Below are 21,038 nucleotides of genomic sequence, written 5' to 3' on the forward strand. Positions count from 1 at the left end.
TTAATTAAAACACTCAGCAAAAGAGAGGAGTGGTGAAGAGAGGCCACCCTTTCCACCTCAGCTGCTGCCTGTGACCTGTCCTTGGAGAGCTCCATGCAATGGCAGCAGTATCAAAGCAGGGGCTCCCACTAGGATCATGCCAAAAGCAAGAAAGGATAACTCACATCTGATTATGAAGTGTGTGGCAGTTGTTTGGTGCCCTTTTAGGTTCCTCAATGCCCTGAGATCCTGAGAAGTGGCACTGGAGGGGCTGTGCTGGGCAGGGGGCACTGCAGGGGCTGTGCTGGGCAGGGGGCACTGGAGGGGCTGTGCTGGGGAGCCTGGGTGAGAGCTGAGCTCCCCACAGGCTCCCAGCACACATTCTTTTCCCTTCCTTTGCTAGCCTTCTCATGAAATCCTTTCTTCTATTCTTTTAGTATATAATTTTCTTTTAATATAATATATATCATAAAATAATAAATCAGCCTTCTGAAGTCAAGATTCTCATCTCTTCCCTCATCCTGGGACCCCTGTGACCACCACAATACACCACGAGTGACTGCTCCAACTCAGCCTCATCCTGCTGGTCACCCTGAGCTCAGCCACTTTTCAGTCCCTCTCACTTCACCAGTCTGTCCAGAGGGATGCTATGGGTGACAGCATCACAAGCCTTACTAAAGCTGAGCTCAAGCACCACTGCTCTCCCCTAATTCCCCAGGATTTTCATCACAGAAGGCCAACCCAGCACCTCTGCCCACGCTTTCCCTGGTCTGCCTTTCTCTCACATATTTGCAGAAGCCCTTCCTGACCTCCCTGTCTTTCACCAGGGCCAGCTCCAGACGAGCCTTGTGTCTCCTGATGTTCCCCCAGGTCAGCTGTTCCTGCTTCCACCCCTCACACATCACACAAATCCTTTCCCTTTCTTTCTCCAGAACCCCCTGCTCACCCATGCAGGCCTCTTGCCACTTTCTGCAAGTCAGGATGGACCATTCCTGAACCTGGGGACTGCAAGCCTTGAAAAATCAGCCAGCTTTCCTGACCCCTGTTCACTTCTCCCAACCTACTTTAGAACTCCTGTCAGCCAGTAAAAAGCAGAATTTATATATGAAATATTCAAATCAGTTCAGTCCACAGAAATGCTCTCCCCTGTTGTGGGTACTGGAGAGTCTGGACTTCAGCTTCCAAGTAAATCTGGCCCTGTCTAAACTCACAGCAAAATGACATGGCTAAGTAAAGAGCTACCTGTGAATATTTACACATTAAATGCCTACTTAGAGATTTAACTCCCCACTGGATTCTCTTTGGAGTTAAAAATAAGCATAAATGCATTTCTGAGTCTGACCTTTGATCAAAACGTTCGAGATCCACGTGTAAATCACTCAGTTGGGATTTTTCCTTCTCATGTGTTAAATCACTGCAGCACAACCTAATGCAAACATTCCCTTAATTGCACAAAAGCCCTTTTGGAATCTCTCCTTTCACTGTATTCACCAAGAAAAGGGTTCCTCAATGCTTCCTTGAAAAAAAACCAACAAAGCAACTAACACAGCCCACAAAACTTATCTTTTGAAAACTAGCTAAAAGAATTAGTTCAGTTGTTGGGGGTTTTAAAATTTATTTCTGCTTTAAAAAAAAACCAAACTAGAGCCTTTGTTTGCAGATGAATGTAACGTCTTCTGTAATTTTATCCATGAAAATAAGGGCAGCTTTTACCAACTCAATGATGAAATTCTTTACTGTGCTTTCTCTGTAAGGTTAGGAGTGAAGCACAGAGTTGGTACTGAGCTGGTGCCTGCACATCCCCTGCTTCTCCCACTGGTGCCTTTGACAGATGAAGGATTTTATAATTCCTCCAGAGGAGCTAATTGTCCCTCTTGGAGAAGGAATCATTGTTGATCCCCAGTGAAAGCAGACTGTGCCTCCCTCTGGTACCAGTCACAGAACATCTCCGGTTGTCTCCCACCGCTGCAAGAGAGACGTTTCTTCAAGCAAAGCAAAAAAAATAAAAACCAACCCTGAAGAGATCACTCCAAATGGTTGTTCCCCATTGGTTTTCAGCTGGTGGAGCCACAGCTTTCATCCTGCAGTGACTCAGGCTGGCAGGAATGGCTGTGCAGGGAGGAACACGCATCCCTTCCCTGGCCCAGCAGCCGCAGCAGTGGCCGAGGAGGAGCTGCTGCTCTGCGTCCTTTGCAGCCAGGCTGAGATCCCAGCCAGCACCCAGCCCTTCCCAGCTGGCAGCAGGAGCACCTCCAGCTCAGCCCTGCAATCCTGGCTGTCCCCAGGCTCCAAACTCTGTCCCCTGCACGACACTTGCCACCACTTCTTCATGACCTGATCCTGGAGCTCTCTCAGGGAAGAACTCCTGAACGATTTCATTCCTGGGGTGGACTGTCACCTGTTCTGATCTCTGCTCTCCAGCCTGCACAGAGCTTCCTTATCTCCTTCTTCCCTCCTTTTGGTGCTTCCAAGCTTGGGCCCTGCCCTGGGCTGCAGGATGAGCACAACTGTTTGCTCCCCAGTGGTCAACACTGGGCCTGGAGTCAGTCTTACTTAATTCAGACCCCGAGACAACACCTACTTGTTGACTTAAGTCAACTGCTTGGTGAGAAACTGCAAGCTGCATGGTCCAAAAAATCCAAATAGCAATTGATTTGCAGGCTAATTGGACACTTGTGCACAACATTTGGGCGCTTTTTCTGGCTAGTAGCTGTTTTTTGGGCGGGGAGCAGTAGTGTTCCAGCAGGAAAGGATGCATGAAGAACTGAGCCTGCACCAGCAGCACATCCAGCTCCCAGATCTTCCTTCAAAGCAGGAATTAACTCCACTCTTTGGGGAGATTTTTTACACATGGCTGTCACCTGGGTGTGCAGCTCTTGTCTCTGGAGAAGGGCACACTCTCATTCATCTCACTGCGTGGTGGCTGCACTCCCAATCTAATTTACAACATGTACAAGCAAAACTGGAGTCATGACCCAACATTCCCTCACAGTGCCCCTGATCAAAATGGAAATGGCTCAAATTAAAAACCAAGTGAGTTTATACCACTTCCAGCTCAGCCCTGGTGCTGGCAGCTCTGGACCAACAGACATTGCCTTGAAATGGCAAAACCCCAGAAAACACTTAGTGGGATGCAAATACACAGACACAAGCTTCATAATAAAAATGAAATAATGCATTTCTCAGAAACTTAAGCAAATACTACCATGTACCTGCCAGAACTCTCAGCAGCCTCTCTCTTTTTTTTTTTCTTTTCTTTTCTGTTAAATCAAAGCTCTCTCTTGCCTTTTCCACACTGTATGGGAACATTAAGTCAGAATCTCCCCAAGTGCACACTGGTGAGCAGCCAGTTGCAGTGGGCACTCCCAGAGGGACTGGCCCACTGAAGAGCTGCTCCTCCACACACACACTGCATATCTCTTCCTCTCTGCTTTCAAATATCACAGCAAAGTTCACAGCAACCTTGAGGACCAGAGCAGCCAAGTCCTTGAAGAAGCCCACACAGACCTTGCACTTGGATGTTGAGAGGAAACAGGAGCCAAAGCAGGGACAGCCCCCCCAGAAAGAGCAAAGAGAGGAACTCTGACCACGGGGATCAGCCAGTGCACATCACCCTTGGCAAGGACAGGGGCTGAGCTGGAGGAGGTGACACCTGGAGCAGGGCTGGGAGCTGCCCGTGCAGGCACTGACCCAGCTGGGCACACAAGAGCCCTGAGCCAATGCTCGCTATTCAAGGGGAACTTTGTCAGAAAAACAAAACAAAGTCCTTCCCCCCCAGACTTGAAATGCATTTTTTCTCTGACCTTACAATAATCTAACCCCAGGTTCTCCAATTCTGCCAGTCCAACCAAGCAAAACACCCAGTGATTTCAAAGGAAGCTCTGCCACAAAGGAGTCCAGGATTTGTCCTTCAGCTCAGGGGTTTTGTTTTGTGGGTTCATTTGCTTCCCTCTGGTGAGTTACAGAAGTCAGACAGGGTGAGATGAGGTGTCCAGCCAGGGCCATGGGTTTGAGCTGCTCCTGCTCCCTCCTGCCACCCCCGTGGGGAAGTCAGACAAAGCCCCTGGAGGTGGGAACAGGGTGGGAAGCAGGGAAAAGCAGAGCTTCACACACTTGGCACACCAGGAAGCTGATTTGCAAGTCTGCACTTGGCACAACTTCAGAGTGTTTCCTTTGGGGCGGGCTCTGTGGATCACCTCTCTCTGGGCTGGTTCTTCACCAGCCTGGATTCCTCCCAGGTGGGAAAGAGGGGCTGGGAAAGCCTTTTCCCAAAAAAGCCACCATCACTGTGCTCTTACACAGCATGCAAGGCTGCTCCAGCCTAACCCAAGCCATCCCTTCTCTTTATACATTTTCTTAATAGGTCAGGGAGGTTTCTTGGGTTTCCCTTTTTTAAAAGGTGTGGTCTGGCACTCCAGTAATTCCACCCCATGTGGAATTACCCCACTGCTCTCAGGCAATGTGGGATTTGTGAGTGAATTGCCACATCTGCACTCTGCCAGAAACTCCTGCAAGGGGCAAACCTCATCCATGCTGGGCTCAAAGCCCCAGGCCCAAACCTGCTGGAACCCTGGCTACTGAGAATTTCAGACTTTCTGTGCTGCCAGGCACTGACCCCCAAGAGAACACTGCATTTGACCTGAGGCTGTGGAGAAGGCTTCCAAAATGGAATAACAGAACTGAGATAATGGGTGTGCAGTTTAAATAGAAGTGTAACATCACATGGTAGAAAACTTAGAGTTTTAGAATATAGCAATAGAAATAAAACAAAATGCTGTGGATTTGAGTTCTTCCCTCTCTCTGAACTGGGCAGGGACCAGCTGCAGGTGTTGCTGGTGTGGCTGCCCCACTCTCCATGAACCCCCCCAGCACTGTCACTCCCACCACCCTCAACAGGAGTGTCTCCCTCAAAACCAACACATGGAAAGACTGGGAGATTCTCCCTCCAGCAAAGCAAAACATGCTTTTTTCTAATTGTTTGTGAAACAGCATCTGAATCTGGCACCTGGTGACTGCCAACATTTCATAGAAAGACATTAAGTAAAAACAGGCTGGACCTTTGATTTTGCTGTAAAAAAAGAAAAAAGCAACCAAAGGAATAAATAGGCAAGAGTCCTCAGAGCCCCAGCACCTCAACAAGCACAGGCAGCACCAGGGGGATCCCTAGAACATGAACAACTGCAGTTCATGTGCATCAGCCCTGACTGTGCCTGGAGCTGAGCTGTACCTCCTCTCCAGCCTTAGCTCTGGACTCCTTTAAGGACCCCTGTCCTGGGCAGAAGGTGACAAGAGGAAGAGCAGAGGATGCACAGCTCACACCTGGACACAGCCTCCACACACCCATCCCCTCGTGCTCCACCCCAGCTGAGAGCAGAGCAATCCGGGAACTCTGTGCCCAGACGTGACTGGGTACGAGCCAAGGGGTCACACAGAGCATCCCAGCCTGTCCCACAGCACTGACTCCACCTGCTCAGGCACAATTTCCTGCAGACTGTGACACAAGCATTTACCTGTCACAGTACCAGGTTCTGCAGCCCCAGCAGAAATCAGGGACACCTGGGACCCCTCCATGGTGGGCATGGCTGGGAGGTGCAGGGGCCAGGCAGACCAACACAGCCAGGGAAAAGCAGTGTGAATCTCCTCACTGCCTGGTCTCTGTGCTGCAATGAAAACAGCTCCAGATGACTCCCAGCTGTCAGGAACAAGTCCATCATGCCACCCGTGACCTCACCAGGACTGTCACTCATGAGGCAGCACTGGGTTTATCAGATGTGCTCCATCTTCTAAATAAAGCTGCAAAAATTCTAAATACCTCGCATGAATTTTATTTTGAGATGTCTTGAGGGTTTTTATCCCCCCTGAGCTGAGCCACAAAGGTCTGCACCCAAGTCATGGGGGGCTTCCAGCACAGCCAGTGCAGCACTTGCTGTGCACCACTGCAGCTTTGCAGGGCTGCACTGCCAGAGCCCAGCCCTGCTCCAGCCAGGAACAGGTACAGCAGGCCAAGAGACTTTGCAAGACAACCAGCTACTGACATACACTTCAAAAAAATTACATGGTTATTTCTGAAACCAGCTCCAAATATGGACTCTAACACACTTGATTGGTGTGCAGGTCTGTTTTCTATTGAGTGTTTAGATTTGGGAAACATGGCTTTGATTAAAAATGGGCGACCCACCAACGGCAGAAAATTTTCACATAACTGCCTGGCAAAAACAAAACAAAACAAAACAGAGCTGCAACAGTTATTGCCATTCATCAAAACCTCTGCCTTGCTCCCTGAGGAATTGCCAGTTTGCCCCACCTACACCTGAGAATGCACCTACATCTGGGATGCTCAAGGTTAACAGCACAGAGGAACACAGAGAACCCAAGATTTTACCCATTACAGCTCTGTCCACTGCCTGCTATGCAGCTGCCTTGCCTTAGCTGAGATTGCACTCCAGTATCTTTTGCTTCTTCCCTTTTTCTTGAAACAAAGCCAAAAATCAACATTCCCTTTGAACCAGCAGCGCTGTGGAGAGAAGGGAAGGGACAGGTGAGAGCATGCACAGACAGGGTCTGATCCTGCTGCATTTCATGCTGGTGACAAGAACAGGCAGAGCAGCAGGAGCAGCACGGGGCCAGGTCCACACACCTCTGTGAGCAGGGGAAACCAGGGGGAAGTGACAAAGTTTATTCACTGTCCCCTTGTGACGGTGTTCACAGGGGTCCCAGGACGAGGGAAGAGACGAGAATGTTGACTCCATGTTTCAGAAGGCTTGATTTATTATTTTATGATATATAATATATTAAAACTACACTGAAAGAATAGAAGGAAGGATTTCATCAGCATGCTGGCTGAGAATAGAAAAGGAATGAATAACAAAGGTTTGTCTCTGACCAAGACAGTCTGGACAGCTGGACTGGGATTGGCCATTAATTAGAAACAACCACCTGAGACCAATCCCAGATCCACCTGTTGCATCCCACAGCAGCAAACAATCATTGTTTATGTTTGTTCTTGAGGCTTTTCAGTGTCTCAGGAGAAAAAATCCTAAGGAAAAGATTTTTCAGAAAATATCATAGCTACATCCCCTTGCTCAGAACCACTCCGTCAGTGATTATTTTCCAGTCATTCAGCATTTGACCAAAACAAATGGATTTAGCAGGAATTTCACACCAGCAAAACACAGAAAACCAAGATCCTGCTCTACCACTGCTGAAGGCAATGTCACATCCACAAGGGCAAGAGAGCAGAACAGCCACAGCAGCAGAGCCCTTCCTGTTCAGTTCAGCCAAGCCCATGATTTATCACAGTCACTATCATCCCTCTCCCCCCTGGACAGAGACCCCTTCATTCCAGAGGTTTCCAACCCACAGATGCTGCAGTTCTGCCCCTGCCAGAGACACACACAAAAAGGAGCTTCAGATTGGTGGCACTGGGATTTGGGACACCCCTGAACTGTCCCTCCCCAGCCCCTGACCCAGCCCCACCAGGACCACACAGCCCAGGAGCTGCATCCCTGCACCCCTGGGGATGAGCTGCAGCACAGAGAAAAGTTTGTGCCACGACCACCAGAACAAAAGGGTATTTCCCATGCCTGGGAGAGGCCACAGGCTCTCCACAGACCACAGGAAATATGATCCAAGCCAGCTGGAGCATCTAAACATGCACAACTGTCAAACTGCATTTAGGAATGGCTTTTTGTTTCTCTTTATTTTAACTTTGAAATTTTCTATTTTTTTCAAGTGACCACATTAAAGGAAGAAAACATCTTGTTTTCTCTTTCCAGGAGTTCTGAGGTGTCAGCAGTGAAACAGTTCACCAATTAAATAAATTTTTGGATGGCTGGGAAACAATGAAAGTCCTTAGCAGTTCTTCCACAACAGCCATCTACTTTTCCAAAAATCTATAAATACATTCTGAACTGAAGCAACCTTTGTTCAGCCAAATTCTTAAAAGAGCAATATCACACACGAGATGTGACCTTTTTTAACCTGTGAAATGCCTCCTGGTTGTCCATTTGATGCACTCCCTTCTTCATGACAACCTCTGATACTGACACTCCACCACTGCACCCTGTTCACTCCCAAACACACATCCACCCTCACAGGGCACCAAAGGCACTTCACTGTCACCCTATAGATAATAATATATGTGTATATAACCCTAAATATAAAATAAACAACACATATATAATCCTATGTATATCATAAATAATACATATATAACCCTATATATAAAATAAATAACACATACAACCCTATATATAAAATAAATAACATATATATAACCCTATATATATATAAAACCTAACACATAGGTAACCCTATATATATAAGAAATAACACATATATAACCCTACATATAATAAATAATGCATATATTACCCTATTTCTAAAATAACACCTATATAACCCTATATATAAAACCTAACACATATAACCCTATATATTAAATAAACAACACATATATAACCCTATATATAAAATAAATAACACATACAACCCTATATATAAAATAAATAACATATATATAACCCTATATATATAAAACCTAACACATAGGTAACCCTATATGTATAAGAAATAACACACATATAACCCTATATATTAAATAAACAACACATATATAACCCTATATATAAGTAACACATAGATAACCCTATATATAAACCTAACACATATAACCCTATATATTAAATAAACAACACATATATAACCCTATATATAAGTAACACATAGATAACCCTATATATATAAGAAATAACACTTATATAACCCTACACATATAATAAATAATGCATATGTAACCCTATATATAAAATAACACATATATAACCCTATATATGAAACCTGACATATATAACCCTATATATTAAATAAATAACACATCTATAACCCTATATATAAAACCTAACACATATAACCTTATATATAAAATAAATAACACATATATAACCCTATATATTAAATAAATAACACATCTATAACCCCATATATGAAACCTAACACATATAAGCCTCTATATAAAAGAAATAACACATATATAACCCTATATATGAAACCTGACACATATAACCCTATATATAAAATAAACAACACATATATAACCCTATATATAAAACCTAACACATATAACACTATATATAAAATAAATAACACGTACATCACCCTATATATAAAATAAATAACACGTACATCACCCTGTATATAAAATAAATCCTCACCCCCAGCAGAGTCCCCGTGCAAGCCCCTCCACACTGTGTGCACAGGAGGTCTCAGCTGAGCATTAATGAGTGTTTGTGCTCGGGGTGCAGGGCTTGTCCCTTCATCAGGGACAGGCCTTTTCTTACAAGTTTGCTGGAACCATAAATGTGATTTTAGAGATTTAGTAAAAACTGCTCCAAAAACAAGGAATGAAGTTTCAGACAACGTGAAATACTCCAGCTGGAAGAGATACAGGACTTGCTTGGCTGCTTTTTGTGCTCAGTCTCAGCACAGTAACAAGCAAGGCTATGCTGACAGGGAGCCAGAGCAGCCCAGTGGGGTTAACAAGAAGAGATGACACATACCACAGAATGGAGCTATCTGCTCCACTGGAAAAAAAAAAAGGCAGAAAAGCCACTTCCAGAGAAAGCACCCACACAGGCACATTGAAAAGTCCCATAAAAGTCAGCCAAACAGCACATTTATTGGTTGATCATTGGCACATTTGCTAATTTTGTTCAGAGCTGGAGGTTAATAAGCCAGAGGAGTCCTGCAGCCAGCCCCAGGAGCTGTCACAGCCCTGGAGCAGCTCCAGGCACTGCCACATCCCAGCCCCAGGCAGGATGGTCCTGTCAGGACCTGAACCCTTCAGGCAGCTGAGCACAGCCCTCCAAAGTGAGCCCTTCCAAACCCATCACAAACCTTACAGACACATTCCTGCACCCCATCCTTCTGTCTGCTTCAGCTTGGCTGTATTTCACACATCCCCATCCCTCTCACTTTGTCCAGGATGGGCACAGATATCAACCACCACATCACACCCTAACACACTCGGTGTCTCCAGCCACAGAACAGGAAATTATTGAACAGTCAAATTAACTATTTAACAATTATACCACCAGACTCTGCCAGCACACAGTGAAGGGCTGTCCTGAGATATCTGGGGCATGTGATGCAGGTAGAAGGCCAAGTGTAGAGCCTACTATATACAAGCATAAATGTTCTGATCTTAGTAAAACTACCTGGCTTATCACTGTCAGTTTATTTTCTTTCCATTGCTGAACAGTCCTATTACATACCTGAAAATTACTTTGCCAAGTTTGGGGCAATTCTTAATAATCATTTTAGCATTTTTAAAAAATAATCACTTTTGGTTTAGGCAAATTCTCTTCCTTTGAGAGTGTTTTCTAAGCACCCAATATCCACAAAGCTAAGAGCCACTTGCATCCTAATTCATTAGCTGTGAATATTAAGGATTTCAGCTGCCATGAAGCCATCAGTGGCAGCACACAAACTTGTACCATTTACACATTTTAGATGTAAAAATTATACAACTTCAGGGACCTTTTCCACTGGAAAAAAAAATCAACTTGGATCAAATTATAAAACCAGCTACTTTGACAGTTAGCTGTTCCTCCACAGCAGGGTAGCATTTCTGTTCTGCAAACTGAGCCCATGGAAGTCACTCAACTGGGATTTCCTCCCAGTTCTCACACCCCCAGGGAGTGACTGGAGCTCAAACAGGACATTCACACCCAAAAATCTCTGTGGAAGACCCAGCATGGAGGTGAGGGAAACAACTGCCAATGCAAGTTCCACTCTGCCACAGACCCATTTTTGGCTTCCAGCGTTGCTCAGGATGCCTCCCTGACCCACCTGAGAGAGCAGAGCTGATTGAGTTGGGGTTTTATGAATTGCTCAGCGTTTCTCACAGCATTCCCACTCCAAACCCAGCTGAGCACAGGCTCCCCTCAGCCCCTGCCAACACTCCCTGCCCTCCCCCTGGCCCCAAAGCCTGCTGGGCACCCCCAGGAGCATCCCCAAACCAGGCACGGCACAGCAGTGCTCCTGCCTGCACCAGCCCTTGTCCTGCTGACACAAACCTCACCCTGGAACATCACCCTGGCACCCCCAATCCAGCACGTGGCAGTTCTTGGGAAGAAGGGTTTCCTCCTCTCCCTCTTACACACAGTGCTTTAACTTTTAACAGAGTAAAAGCATGAGCAGTGAAAAGAAACAAAAAGACCATTTGCTATGAAACAATATCCCATCCACAGCCAAGTGTCCTGCCACTGAAGATAAGAAAATGCTTGTCCCCATTCATAACACAGGCTTCCATCCAAGTTACAGCCATCCAAATTCCCATTTCATGTTAATTGTACATGCTACATTGTCTAGTACCTAATAAAACAAAACCACACATACTCCACAACTCTCCCCTGCTGTTATTATATCAATCCCCATCTGCAAGGAGCATCATAAGGTTGTGCATGGCTAGCAGGGACTGCAAGAAGCCATCTCAGGAGCATCCCTCATAGCACATTCCATGCCACAGACAAAATTCCCTTTTCCCAGCTCTGTACACTGGTGTTATCCCATGCTTTTTCCACGTTAATTCCTTCTACTTTCTGTCCCTCCACCTCCCTTTGGATGATGTTCCAGCTACACACTTTACCCCTCTGACCACGATTTCCTGCCTCACTGAGGGGACAGGCTCCTGGTGGCCCCGAGGATGCTGCCACCCCACAGGGACCCCAGCAGCTCCCAGGGCAGCTCCTCCTGCCCCTTCCCCCTGAGCACACACCTCCTTGAGCCTTTCCTGCTCTTTGGCCAGAAGAGCCTGACCACTCTCAAAGTGGTTTCAGCAATGTATTTCCCAGCTGTAATGGGAGATTATAAAATCCAGAACTCAGAGGCACACAGCCTGTTTGAGCACTTCAGGGACCCCCCATGTGAGCTTAGTTCTGTTTAAGTGTTTGCCATTCAAAGGCAATTTTTTTCCCAGGCAGCCTCAACTGCAAATGCTGAAGGGCATCAACTGCTTACCAACACTGAATTAATTTCTAAGCCGAGCAAAAGAGAAATATAAAGTAATTACCAGATAATAAACCGCTGCTTATCCCCCCAAATGATGTGATGTATCAATCAGTGCCTTTACTTTGATGGAAACAGGAAAGAACTAATATTTCACAAAGAAACCTTCAGGAATTCCTAAGACTGAAAACAACACCACAGCAAATCTATCTCTCAACTGTTCTGCTCACCAACTGCAAGCTCATCTAAATTTCATTCAAATTTTCAAATTTCATCTCTGTGCAATACAGCTTTCAGAGACTTACCACTGTTACCTGTCTTAATTTTGATCCCACTTGCATAAACACCTCTGTCACATCGACCTGCACACACAGAACAAGCACAAACATACAACTCTGAATTCATGACCATATTGCAGGGCTCAAATCCAGATTTACATGGATGACTACACACAAAAAGGGCAGAAAGGGCCTGGATGGGTCTAGAGATTTATTTCCTCCCTTCACCCGGTCTTCCCTTCCCTGACCTACCGAGCCAAAGGCTTTTCAGCACCACGTTATCAGCACTGTTTCTTGGTGGTGCTCCAGAAAACGTGTGCTGGTACTGCTGGATGGCTCTCTGGAAAGAGAGAGCTCTCAGAAGTCAAGGCTGCTCACCAGGGCTGTGCTGAACTGAGGAATGTATTGTTAACAGAACCCAGGCTTTGTGTGTCCCCTGAGACACCCCTGCTTCCCCTGGCAAGCCTCCTTCGTGTCCCCGGGCTCTTCCTGAGCACAGAGCTGCCCGTGGAAGGCAGGGAAGGTGGAAGGTGGCAGCTCTGGGACACATCCCTTGTTCTCACTGTGTGAACTCAGTTCTGCACCTCAGTGTGGGCAGGGGGCTGAGCTGGCAGCCAGGGCTGGGGGAGGCTCTGGGTGTGCAGGGATGGGCAGAAGCACCTTCACAGAGGGCACTGCCTGCACAAGGGGAGCTGAAGGACGAGGCAGAGCTGCAGCCTTGCTTGGCTCTCTGGACTTGGCACAGCAGCCACCTCCCCGGGATCAGGGACCTCCTGCAGCTTTAGGAGAGGACAATGTGACAATTAGGTCACTTCTTAAATCACAATCCATGATGGATTCCATGAACATGGCCAAGGTGAGCAGAGCCCTGGGTGGGGGATGGCTGCAGCACAGCAGGGGCTGCCCTGCCAGCAGTGTGTGCCTGCACCCCTGCACTGCTGACAGCACTCCAGCAGAGAGATCTGCTGCAAAAAATAGCAGCAAAACAGCCCAAGTGCTCAACTTGGACCTTTCCCTGCCTGGCAGGTGACAAGGTTTACAGTCAGTCCCACAAGGATGCACACTTGGATGGGTGTGCCAAAATACAGCTTTAACCTTGCACTTTTCCAACCCCTAGACATCAGACTGAAGTATTCTGCAAAGAAAACAGATTTTAAGACAGCACCTGAGCTCATGACTTTCCAACACCCACCAATGTCCTGCTGACACCTCAGGATGAACACTCCATTTAAAAAACATTCCTAAAACAACTTTTACCTCACCTCATATAATCGTTAAGCTCAAAAGACTTGTAAAAATGAGTGAAAGTACTTTTTTAATACCTCACTTCTCAGCATCTGCCACTAAACCAAGCACATTTACCAAACTGCCATACCTTGACAGGGGGTCTCAGAGGGTTGAGGAGACAGAGGTTTGGACAGGGAATGCACAGGAAGCAGCTACAAGGGAACAAAGTCTCACAGCTTTACCCAGTTCAGCTGCTGCCAAAGGAAGGGTCTTGGCTTCCTGGAGCCCTGTCTGCACCCTCTGCCTCGGGTCAGCTCCAGCCATCTCTCTGACAAAGGTGAGTTGCAGCAGCTCACCAATCCAGCCCCAAACAACCTTCCCTCTTCTCCCTCCTTCTCTGCAGGCTTTGTTTCTGTCAGATCAGTGAGTGCAGGTGGCTGCAAGGTGTTGGTGGGAGCACGTGGAAGTGGAATGGTGCCGTGCCTCACCTGTACAACTGGGCAGATGCAGAGCCTTTCTTTTGGCAGCACTGGCATCTTTACTCAGATTAAACCGAGGGTAGGAGGGATCTTCCTTCTCTCTCCAGATGCACTGCAGCCTGGGAGAAGGAAGGGGAGGGTGGAGAAGCTGGAGCAGTAAAACAAAGTTCCCAGCACAGGCAAACCTGAGGGCTTGCACCCTGCCTGGCCTGATCTCTCTGGAGATCAGACCCTGCACTTCTGCCCCATCTCGTATTTATCTGTCCCAGACTACGGCTCCCTCCTGAAGCAGAGCAGGGAGGGGTGGGAAAGCAGCCAGGGCCTGGCAGCACCAGCACCCTTGGGGGAGCACTCACACAAACTGACCCACAGCCAGCATGGAGGCAGGCTAGGGCTGCTCCTCCCCAGAGCAGAGCTGGCTAGTCCCTTGACCAGTTCCAAAATAGCACACTGCTCAATTTTTAATTTTACTGGGGGTGTAGGGGCAGACAACAACAACATGATGACAGGACACAGAGCACAGTAAATACCTGGTGTCCTCGTATCAGCATTTACTCATTAGACAATTGAGCTCATCTAATTAAGAAGCAGTAAAGCATCTCTGCCCCCTCTACCTTGTTGGACCTATTGGCTCAACACTTCTGCTCTCCACAGGCACCAAAGAACAGCCACCACTGCCTCCAGAGTGTGCCCCTCACCAGTGCTATGCAGGCCCCTCACAGCTGCAGCATGTACAAACTGCAATGAAAATCAAGGCATTTTCCTTGATTCCTTTTATTAAGACACCCTCAGGTAAGTCAAACTAGAACCAGACTTCTCCCTATTCTGTTCTCACGCTCCTTCACTCTGACCCAACAGCCTGTGGTCAGCCCTGTCAGCCTCTCATGCACTGGCTCAGGCAAAACCCAGCATTCACCCACATGGATCATCTGAGCCAAAAAGGTGGAAAGGTGGGATCAAATCCACCAGGATTTACCAAAACCTCAGCAGCTCACATAATTCAACTTTTCTCTTTCAAAGCAGCCCAGTGTTCTGGGTTTCACGTGCTTCCAGGGTGGCAGTCACAGCAGTGGTCCTTGGTGCTGCCACAGCAGGAGCCTCCAGAGCTGCCCAGCCCCAGGCACTGCTCATCCTGCACTGGGGGCATCTCCCGAGGCTGGGAGCACACGTGCAAGCAGGGCCACCTGCAGCAGCCAAAATCTGAGAAACAGGACGATCTATCCCCAACACACATTCCCCACATTTGCTCCTGGGGCCCCTGACTGCACCCTCAGCTTCCCCAGGCCACGGGAAACACCTCCCAGAGGCTCAGGACAGGTAACTTGTTCTTTCTCTCACATTTTATTCCTCAGTCTCCCACTGCAGGCCGTGGGAATGTTGAAGGTAACAGTTCCTGCAGTTTGTGTGTTACAAGCCCCACGCAGCTTCTGCCCCTCTCCGAAGGGAACCACAGCATCCCTCAGCACCCTGCCAGGTGCCAACACTGCAAAACATCCAGCGGGTGATCCATCAGCTTCCTTATCAGCCCCAGACGGATGAAGGAAGGCAGTAAGCGCTGCATTCAGCCTCCTTTGTCTGGGCACAAAAGCTTGGAGAAACTCCGCCGCTGCAGTTTACAGAAAGGTTTTCCTGCTAGAGAGGCGGCTGCTCACTTAGCTACCTCCACCGGCCGGCCCGGGTCTCTCTCATCGAAGGCGGCCCTGCAACTCCGTCCCTCCCTGCAGAGCCCCAATGCTGCACCAAAAACACGCGACCGAGTCAGGCCGGGGTGACACGCACGGCTCCGTGCTCAGGAGCGCACACGGCCGGCAGCACACAGAGCACGGAGATGCCCATTCCCCCAAAGGCTCGGATGGCGCTGGCCCATCCGCACCCCCTCACCTTGCCCGGCCTCTCCCTCCCTACCGGAGCTCTGACATCCCCACGCTCGGGCAGGGAACGACCGAGCTCCTGCCCAGGGCAGGATCTGCACACCCCGGGATCAGCTTTTCACAGGGGTTTTTAGCCTTTGGCATCCAGTACAAAGTAAGACAGGCAGGGGAGCCTAATCCTAACTACTGTGGCTATAAAACACGTGCACTCATCCACATTTCAAGAACATACACGTTTCAATAAGTTATTTTTTCCATAAAAAAGGCAACAAAAATTCAGGAGGTGACCAACAGGCCGACTTAACCTCAGCAAGGGCCGAAGGCTCCTCTCCTCCAAACTCCCCTGAGGACCCAGGGATGTCCCTGTGTGCTGAGCACACCCTGCGAGGCCTCGCGGGCAGGAACAATGCTGGGCTCCCACAGGTACTCTGAACCAGCACAAAGATTTCATTGAACGAGGCACTAAGAACTGCTCCACCAGCCATACTCATCACCTACAAAAGTCACCACAGACTGAGGGCAGAATCGCAAACACCACATCATCTGGGATGCTGGAGGCTAGCAGAGAAGCTTCAGCATCCCGTGAGGAAGGGAGACAAACGAGAGTCACTGTAAGCCCCGAGTGCACAAGCAGCTCTCGTCACGCTACAGACACTTATCTCCCAGCCGCACGTGGAAAGGGAAGCATCACACATTCCCGGCAAACCGCGTTAGGAAGAGACGGCATAGAGTTCACATACCGGGAGTGAACTACGGTGCAAGCGCTTCGGACACCAGACAGTGTCTGTGGCCATGTGAGACTTCAGCAGGCACCTGGTCCAGAGCAGCCCCGGGCATCGCACACCCGCCTCCTCCACGGCCGAAGCCGCCCGGCTCGGCAGGCCCCGCACACCGCCGCCCTCCAGCCGCCCGCTCCCCCCGCCCCACTCACCGAAGTACTCCTTCTTCATGTGCATCTCCAGCTCCTTCTCCAGCTCCAGCGTCAGCGCCTCCAGCCGCCTCTCCGCCTGGCTGGGGCCGCTCTCCCGGCACGGCGTCACCTGGTAGGGGAGCTTGAATTTGGGAGCCGAAGCGGAGCCTTTGGTGGGGCTGTAGGCGTAGGGGGGCGGCGGCTCGGGGGCGCCGGCCGGGTGCTGCTGGTCGTGCCGCGGCGGGGACTGGGCATGGATGCGGTGGTACACGTCCCCCAGCTCGGGCACGGCGCCGTCCTCCTGCAGGCCGGGCCCCAGCAGGGACGAGCGGGGCGACGGCAGCTGCAGCTCGGGATAGGCGCTCATGGAGCCCCGGGAGCTCCGCGAGCTCTGGCTGGAGATGCTGGAGCGGGGGCTGACCACGGCGGGGCCGGCCGAGCCGCGGCCCTCGGGGCCGCACAGGCTGGAGCGGGGGCTAGCCATGGCGAGCCCGGTGCCGCCCGCCCCCTCGGGCTCGGCGCTGCCCGGCGGGCCGTACCTGGAGTCCGAGTAGCTGGAGCGGGGGCTGGCGGTGCAGGAGTACTGGCTGGCGGTGCTGGAGCGGGGGCTGGCGTGGCGCTGGTCGTAGCCCATGCTGATGCCGCTGGTGCGGTTGCTGCTGGGCTTGCTGCCGCCGCCGTCGTAGCCGGTGAGGCTGGCGCGGGGGCTGGAGTGTTTGCTGGTGTCGCTGGCCGTGCTGGCGTAGCTGGAGCGGGGGCTGAGGGCGGCTCCGTCGTACTGCACTAGGCTGGCGCGGGGGCTGCCGTACTTGTCCTGCCCGGGCACCACCAGGCTGGAACGGGGGCTGGAGAACTTCTCGTAGGGCAGCGCGACCGCGCCGCCCAGGCTGGAGCGCGGGCTGGAGAACTTGCCGTGCTCGGCGGCGGGGCCCGGCGAGGCGGCGGCCAGGCTGGCCCGCGGGCTGGCGGCGCCGAACTTGCCGTCCGGGCCGCCGGGCGCCCGCCCGCCGCCCTTGGCCACGTAGCCGCCCTCGTAGGCGCTGCCCGCGGCGTAGCGGTAGCCCTCGGCCGAGTAGCGCTTGCCCTTGTCGGCGAAGCCGCTGTAGCAGGGCAGCGCCACCTCGGAGCGGGTGCACAGCCCCTCCTCGCAGCACGGCGGGCCCGCGCCCGGCGGCGGCTCGGCGGCGGCGCGGCCGTTGGCGCGGAGCGGGGCGGCTTTGCCGCAGGGGGCGGCGGCGGGGAAGCCTTCGGCGGGCGGCGGCGGCGCGGCGGTGCCGTTCATCTTCCGGCCCCGCTGCTCCGCCGTCATGTGGGCGGCGATGACCCGCTTGGTCTCCTCCAGGTCGGGGTGCAGTACCAGGTCCCGGCGGCCGCCCCGGCCGTACGGACCCTCCGGGCAGGGCTCGTACAGGGACAGGTCCTCCATGAACTTGGTGGCCTTCAGTGCCATGTCCTCCTCGTACTTCTCCATGCTCTGCCGGAGCCCGGCGGCGCGGGGCGGGGAAGGGCGGTGAAGTCTCCGCGAAAGCGCAGCTCGGAGCGGAGAAAGAAAAGGAGTTAAAAAAAAAAAAAAAGAAAAAGAAGAAGAAAAAAGGCAAAAAAAAAAAAAAATCCAAAGAGCAAAAAAAACTCCCTAAATCCAGCAACACTAAAAAAAGCACCCAAAAAGAAAGCCCCTTCTCGCGGTCCTGGCGGGGCAGCGGCGGGACGCGGCTCCTTGTCCGGAGAGCTGCGAGGCGGCGGCCGGGCTCGGGGCGGTCACCCGGGCGGCATCCCGCGCCGCGGCACTGGGCTCGGTGCGGCCGGGCTGCCCGGCGGAGCGCGGCCGGCGCAGACGAGGCGCCCCTGTGTCACTTTCCAGCCTTAAATAAGTTGCTCGGTCCAGTCAATGGCGCGCTGCGCGGAGGAATTTGCGCTCGGCGGGTCCCTGCCCCCGCCGCCCCCGGCGGCCGCCCCGCGGCGGGGCCGCGGCCCGCCCGCACCCCCGGGCGGGGGCGAAGGCGGCGGCCGGCCCGGAGGGGCTCTGCGGCGCGGCGAGCGCGGCGCGGGGCGCGGCGAGGCAGGGACTCCTTTGTGTGGGGCAGGAATGCGAGGAAGGAGACTGGGCGCTGCGTCCCGCTGGAATGTAGCTAATGCCGGAGCCAAACAATGATTTTCCCCGAGTCAGTCAGGGAGAGGGCGGCCGCGGCGCTGCTCGGCGGCGGGGTCGGCAGCTCCCTCCTCGGCAGGGCTGGCTGCGCCCGGCCCGGGGCCGGCGGCGGGCGGTGCCGCGGCGGCGGCGGGGCTGTCACCGCGCCGGGGGTCCCCGCGCGGGGCTCGGGCGGCCCCGGGGAGCCGCGCACGGAACGCCCGGGCAGCAGCGCTCGGGATCCCGGCCCGGGGGGGCTCCGCCGCCCGCGCCCCTCGCTGGAACTTTCCGGTAGGACCCGCGGCCTCGTCCCGCGTGGGGAAGGGACGGCTCTGCCCACCTGCGGCCGCGGCTCCCCCAAACAAACACCGGCATCGCTGCGGGGGCCGAGGGTCGGGAGCAGCCCCGCACCTGTGCGGAGTCCCCGGCGCTGGCCAGGTGCCTCCGCTGAAAGGACTTGTGTTTGTAGCACGGCAGCTGAGGGTTGTTGCCAGTTATTTATTAAGTCTTAGGAAAAAAAAAAGGCAGCGCTAAGACATATGATAAACATATTGTGGCCTAAAGCAATGTGTGAGCTGACGGGAGTGTAAAAAAGCAGCTACTGTACGTGTGACTGCAAGAGCTTCATCTGTTGATGGGTGACGAACACCCCGGCGCCGCTTGCTATTTACATCTGTGTGCTCACGGGGAAGGATGTCAGAAAACAACCCCTCAAAACGGTAACTGAACCAGATCCCCGATACTAAACCGTAGCCTACAGGTGTTTGTTTGTTTGTTTGTTTGTTTCAACTGAGCTTCAGCTCCCTGGCAATCATTTGTGTTGACGGCAGAAATGCTGACAAAGCCCTAACAACAGGTACCTGACGTGTGTCCTAACACTGCTGGGTGCTGACCACCCTGAGAGGAGAGAATTATGGCTCAGGTTTGAGCTATAGACACTCTGCTATGCAAGAACATTTTATTCTGTTATTGCACCAAATAAAACGTTAAAAGCAACTGTGTAATCAAAAACGTCCGCAGCAGTGGAGGGCAATTGATTGGCAATCTCTTCTCTTGTGTGTAGGGGTGTCAGGAAAAAAATCCAACAAACCATGTAAATGTGCAGAGCAAGACCTGACAAACAAACCTGATAGGCATGGCAGAGGCAGTCCATGTGGACGTACATAAGCAAACACCACCACTCTCGGGAATCGAGTGCTCTTTTCTGTGTTCACATCTCTCATTACACTTTTTGCCCATCTCCTAAACAAGCTGTTACCACGTGTGGTACTGGTGGAACAAGTTACATTTCAGCCGTAGCCCGCAGGTGTGTGATGGTGGAAGGTGCCTCTGCAGCAGGGTGTCCTGGTGCAGTCCCTTGCTGCTCCTGCTCCCGGGACCAGCAGCAAACACTGCCTGGGGCATGTGCCCCGGCTGGGGGGGGTCACAGCAGCAGCTCCAGTCCCCATCCTATTCAAGCCACAGAGCCTGGTAAAGTGGCCAGCACAGACATGATGCTGTCAGCCATGGCACATGGACACATCCCCTCCACGAACAAAGAGAGCTCCCTCCCACTGAGCACATGGAGACATTTTCAACTTGAGCCTTCATCTGCCCCACCTGAGATGAAGTTTGTTTGTGGCAGCGGGCATCTCATGACCTGCTGCCCTCCAGTGTACTGCTGCAGAGCTCCTTCGATCGTTCCTGGGGCCTGTGTGAGGCTGTTCTCTCCCGTTACTGAGTTAGCACCACTTAGTGTCCGTTTTTATAAGATTGTCTTCCTGAGAAACCGGGAGAGGCTCACGCACAGCTTGGAAGGTTGGCACACGTCAAGAAAATAAATGTACTCTGTTTTAAGGGTATCTTGTTTTATTTTGGGGGTTTTGTTTTTCTTTTTTTTTTTTTTTGTTTGTTTGTTTTTTGTTTGTCTGGTTGGTTTTTTATTTAACCTTACAACATTTGATAGCTTTATTACTAATCTGACAGAGTGGGTAGGACATGCTGGGGAGCCCTGCCCGTGCGCTCTTGTGAGGAAGCATTTTAGGCAGGTGTCCTTACAGCAGGAACTGCAGAGCTGAAGCTGCAGCTCACACTTCCAGCAACAGCGTCCTCCTGTAGCTCTGTCCTTCTGAGCCACAAATCTGCACTTGCTCTGTGCTGCTTCTGCTGCCAGCAGGTTTC

At 51.3% G+C, this 21,038-nt stretch overlaps 1 protein-coding gene across 2 annotated transcripts in view; it reads right to left on the minus strand.

Moving 5' to 3' along the window:
• Positions 1-18,590, minus strand: part of WTIP (WT1 interacting protein) — an 84,035-nt gene extending 65,445 nt beyond the window's left edge. For both annotated transcript variants that reach the window (XR_014616508.1, XM_084215418.1), the window contains exon 1: positions 16,772-18,590. Coding sequence is in view for 1 of the 2 variants with exons in the window: in XM_084215418.1 (XP_084071544.1) it covers positions 16,772-18,221 (1,450 nt within the window). In the remaining variant the exon portion in view is untranslated. The remainder of the gene's footprint in view (positions 1-16,771) is intronic.
• Positions 18,591-21,038: the final 2,448 nt, after the last annotated feature.

The sequence above is a fragment of the Fringilla coelebs genome (genome assembly GCF_963513975.1).
Source record: "Fringilla coelebs genome assembly, chromosome: 14".
Classification (NCBI taxonomy): Eukaryota; Metazoa; Chordata; class Aves; order Passeriformes; family Fringillidae; genus Fringilla; species Fringilla coelebs.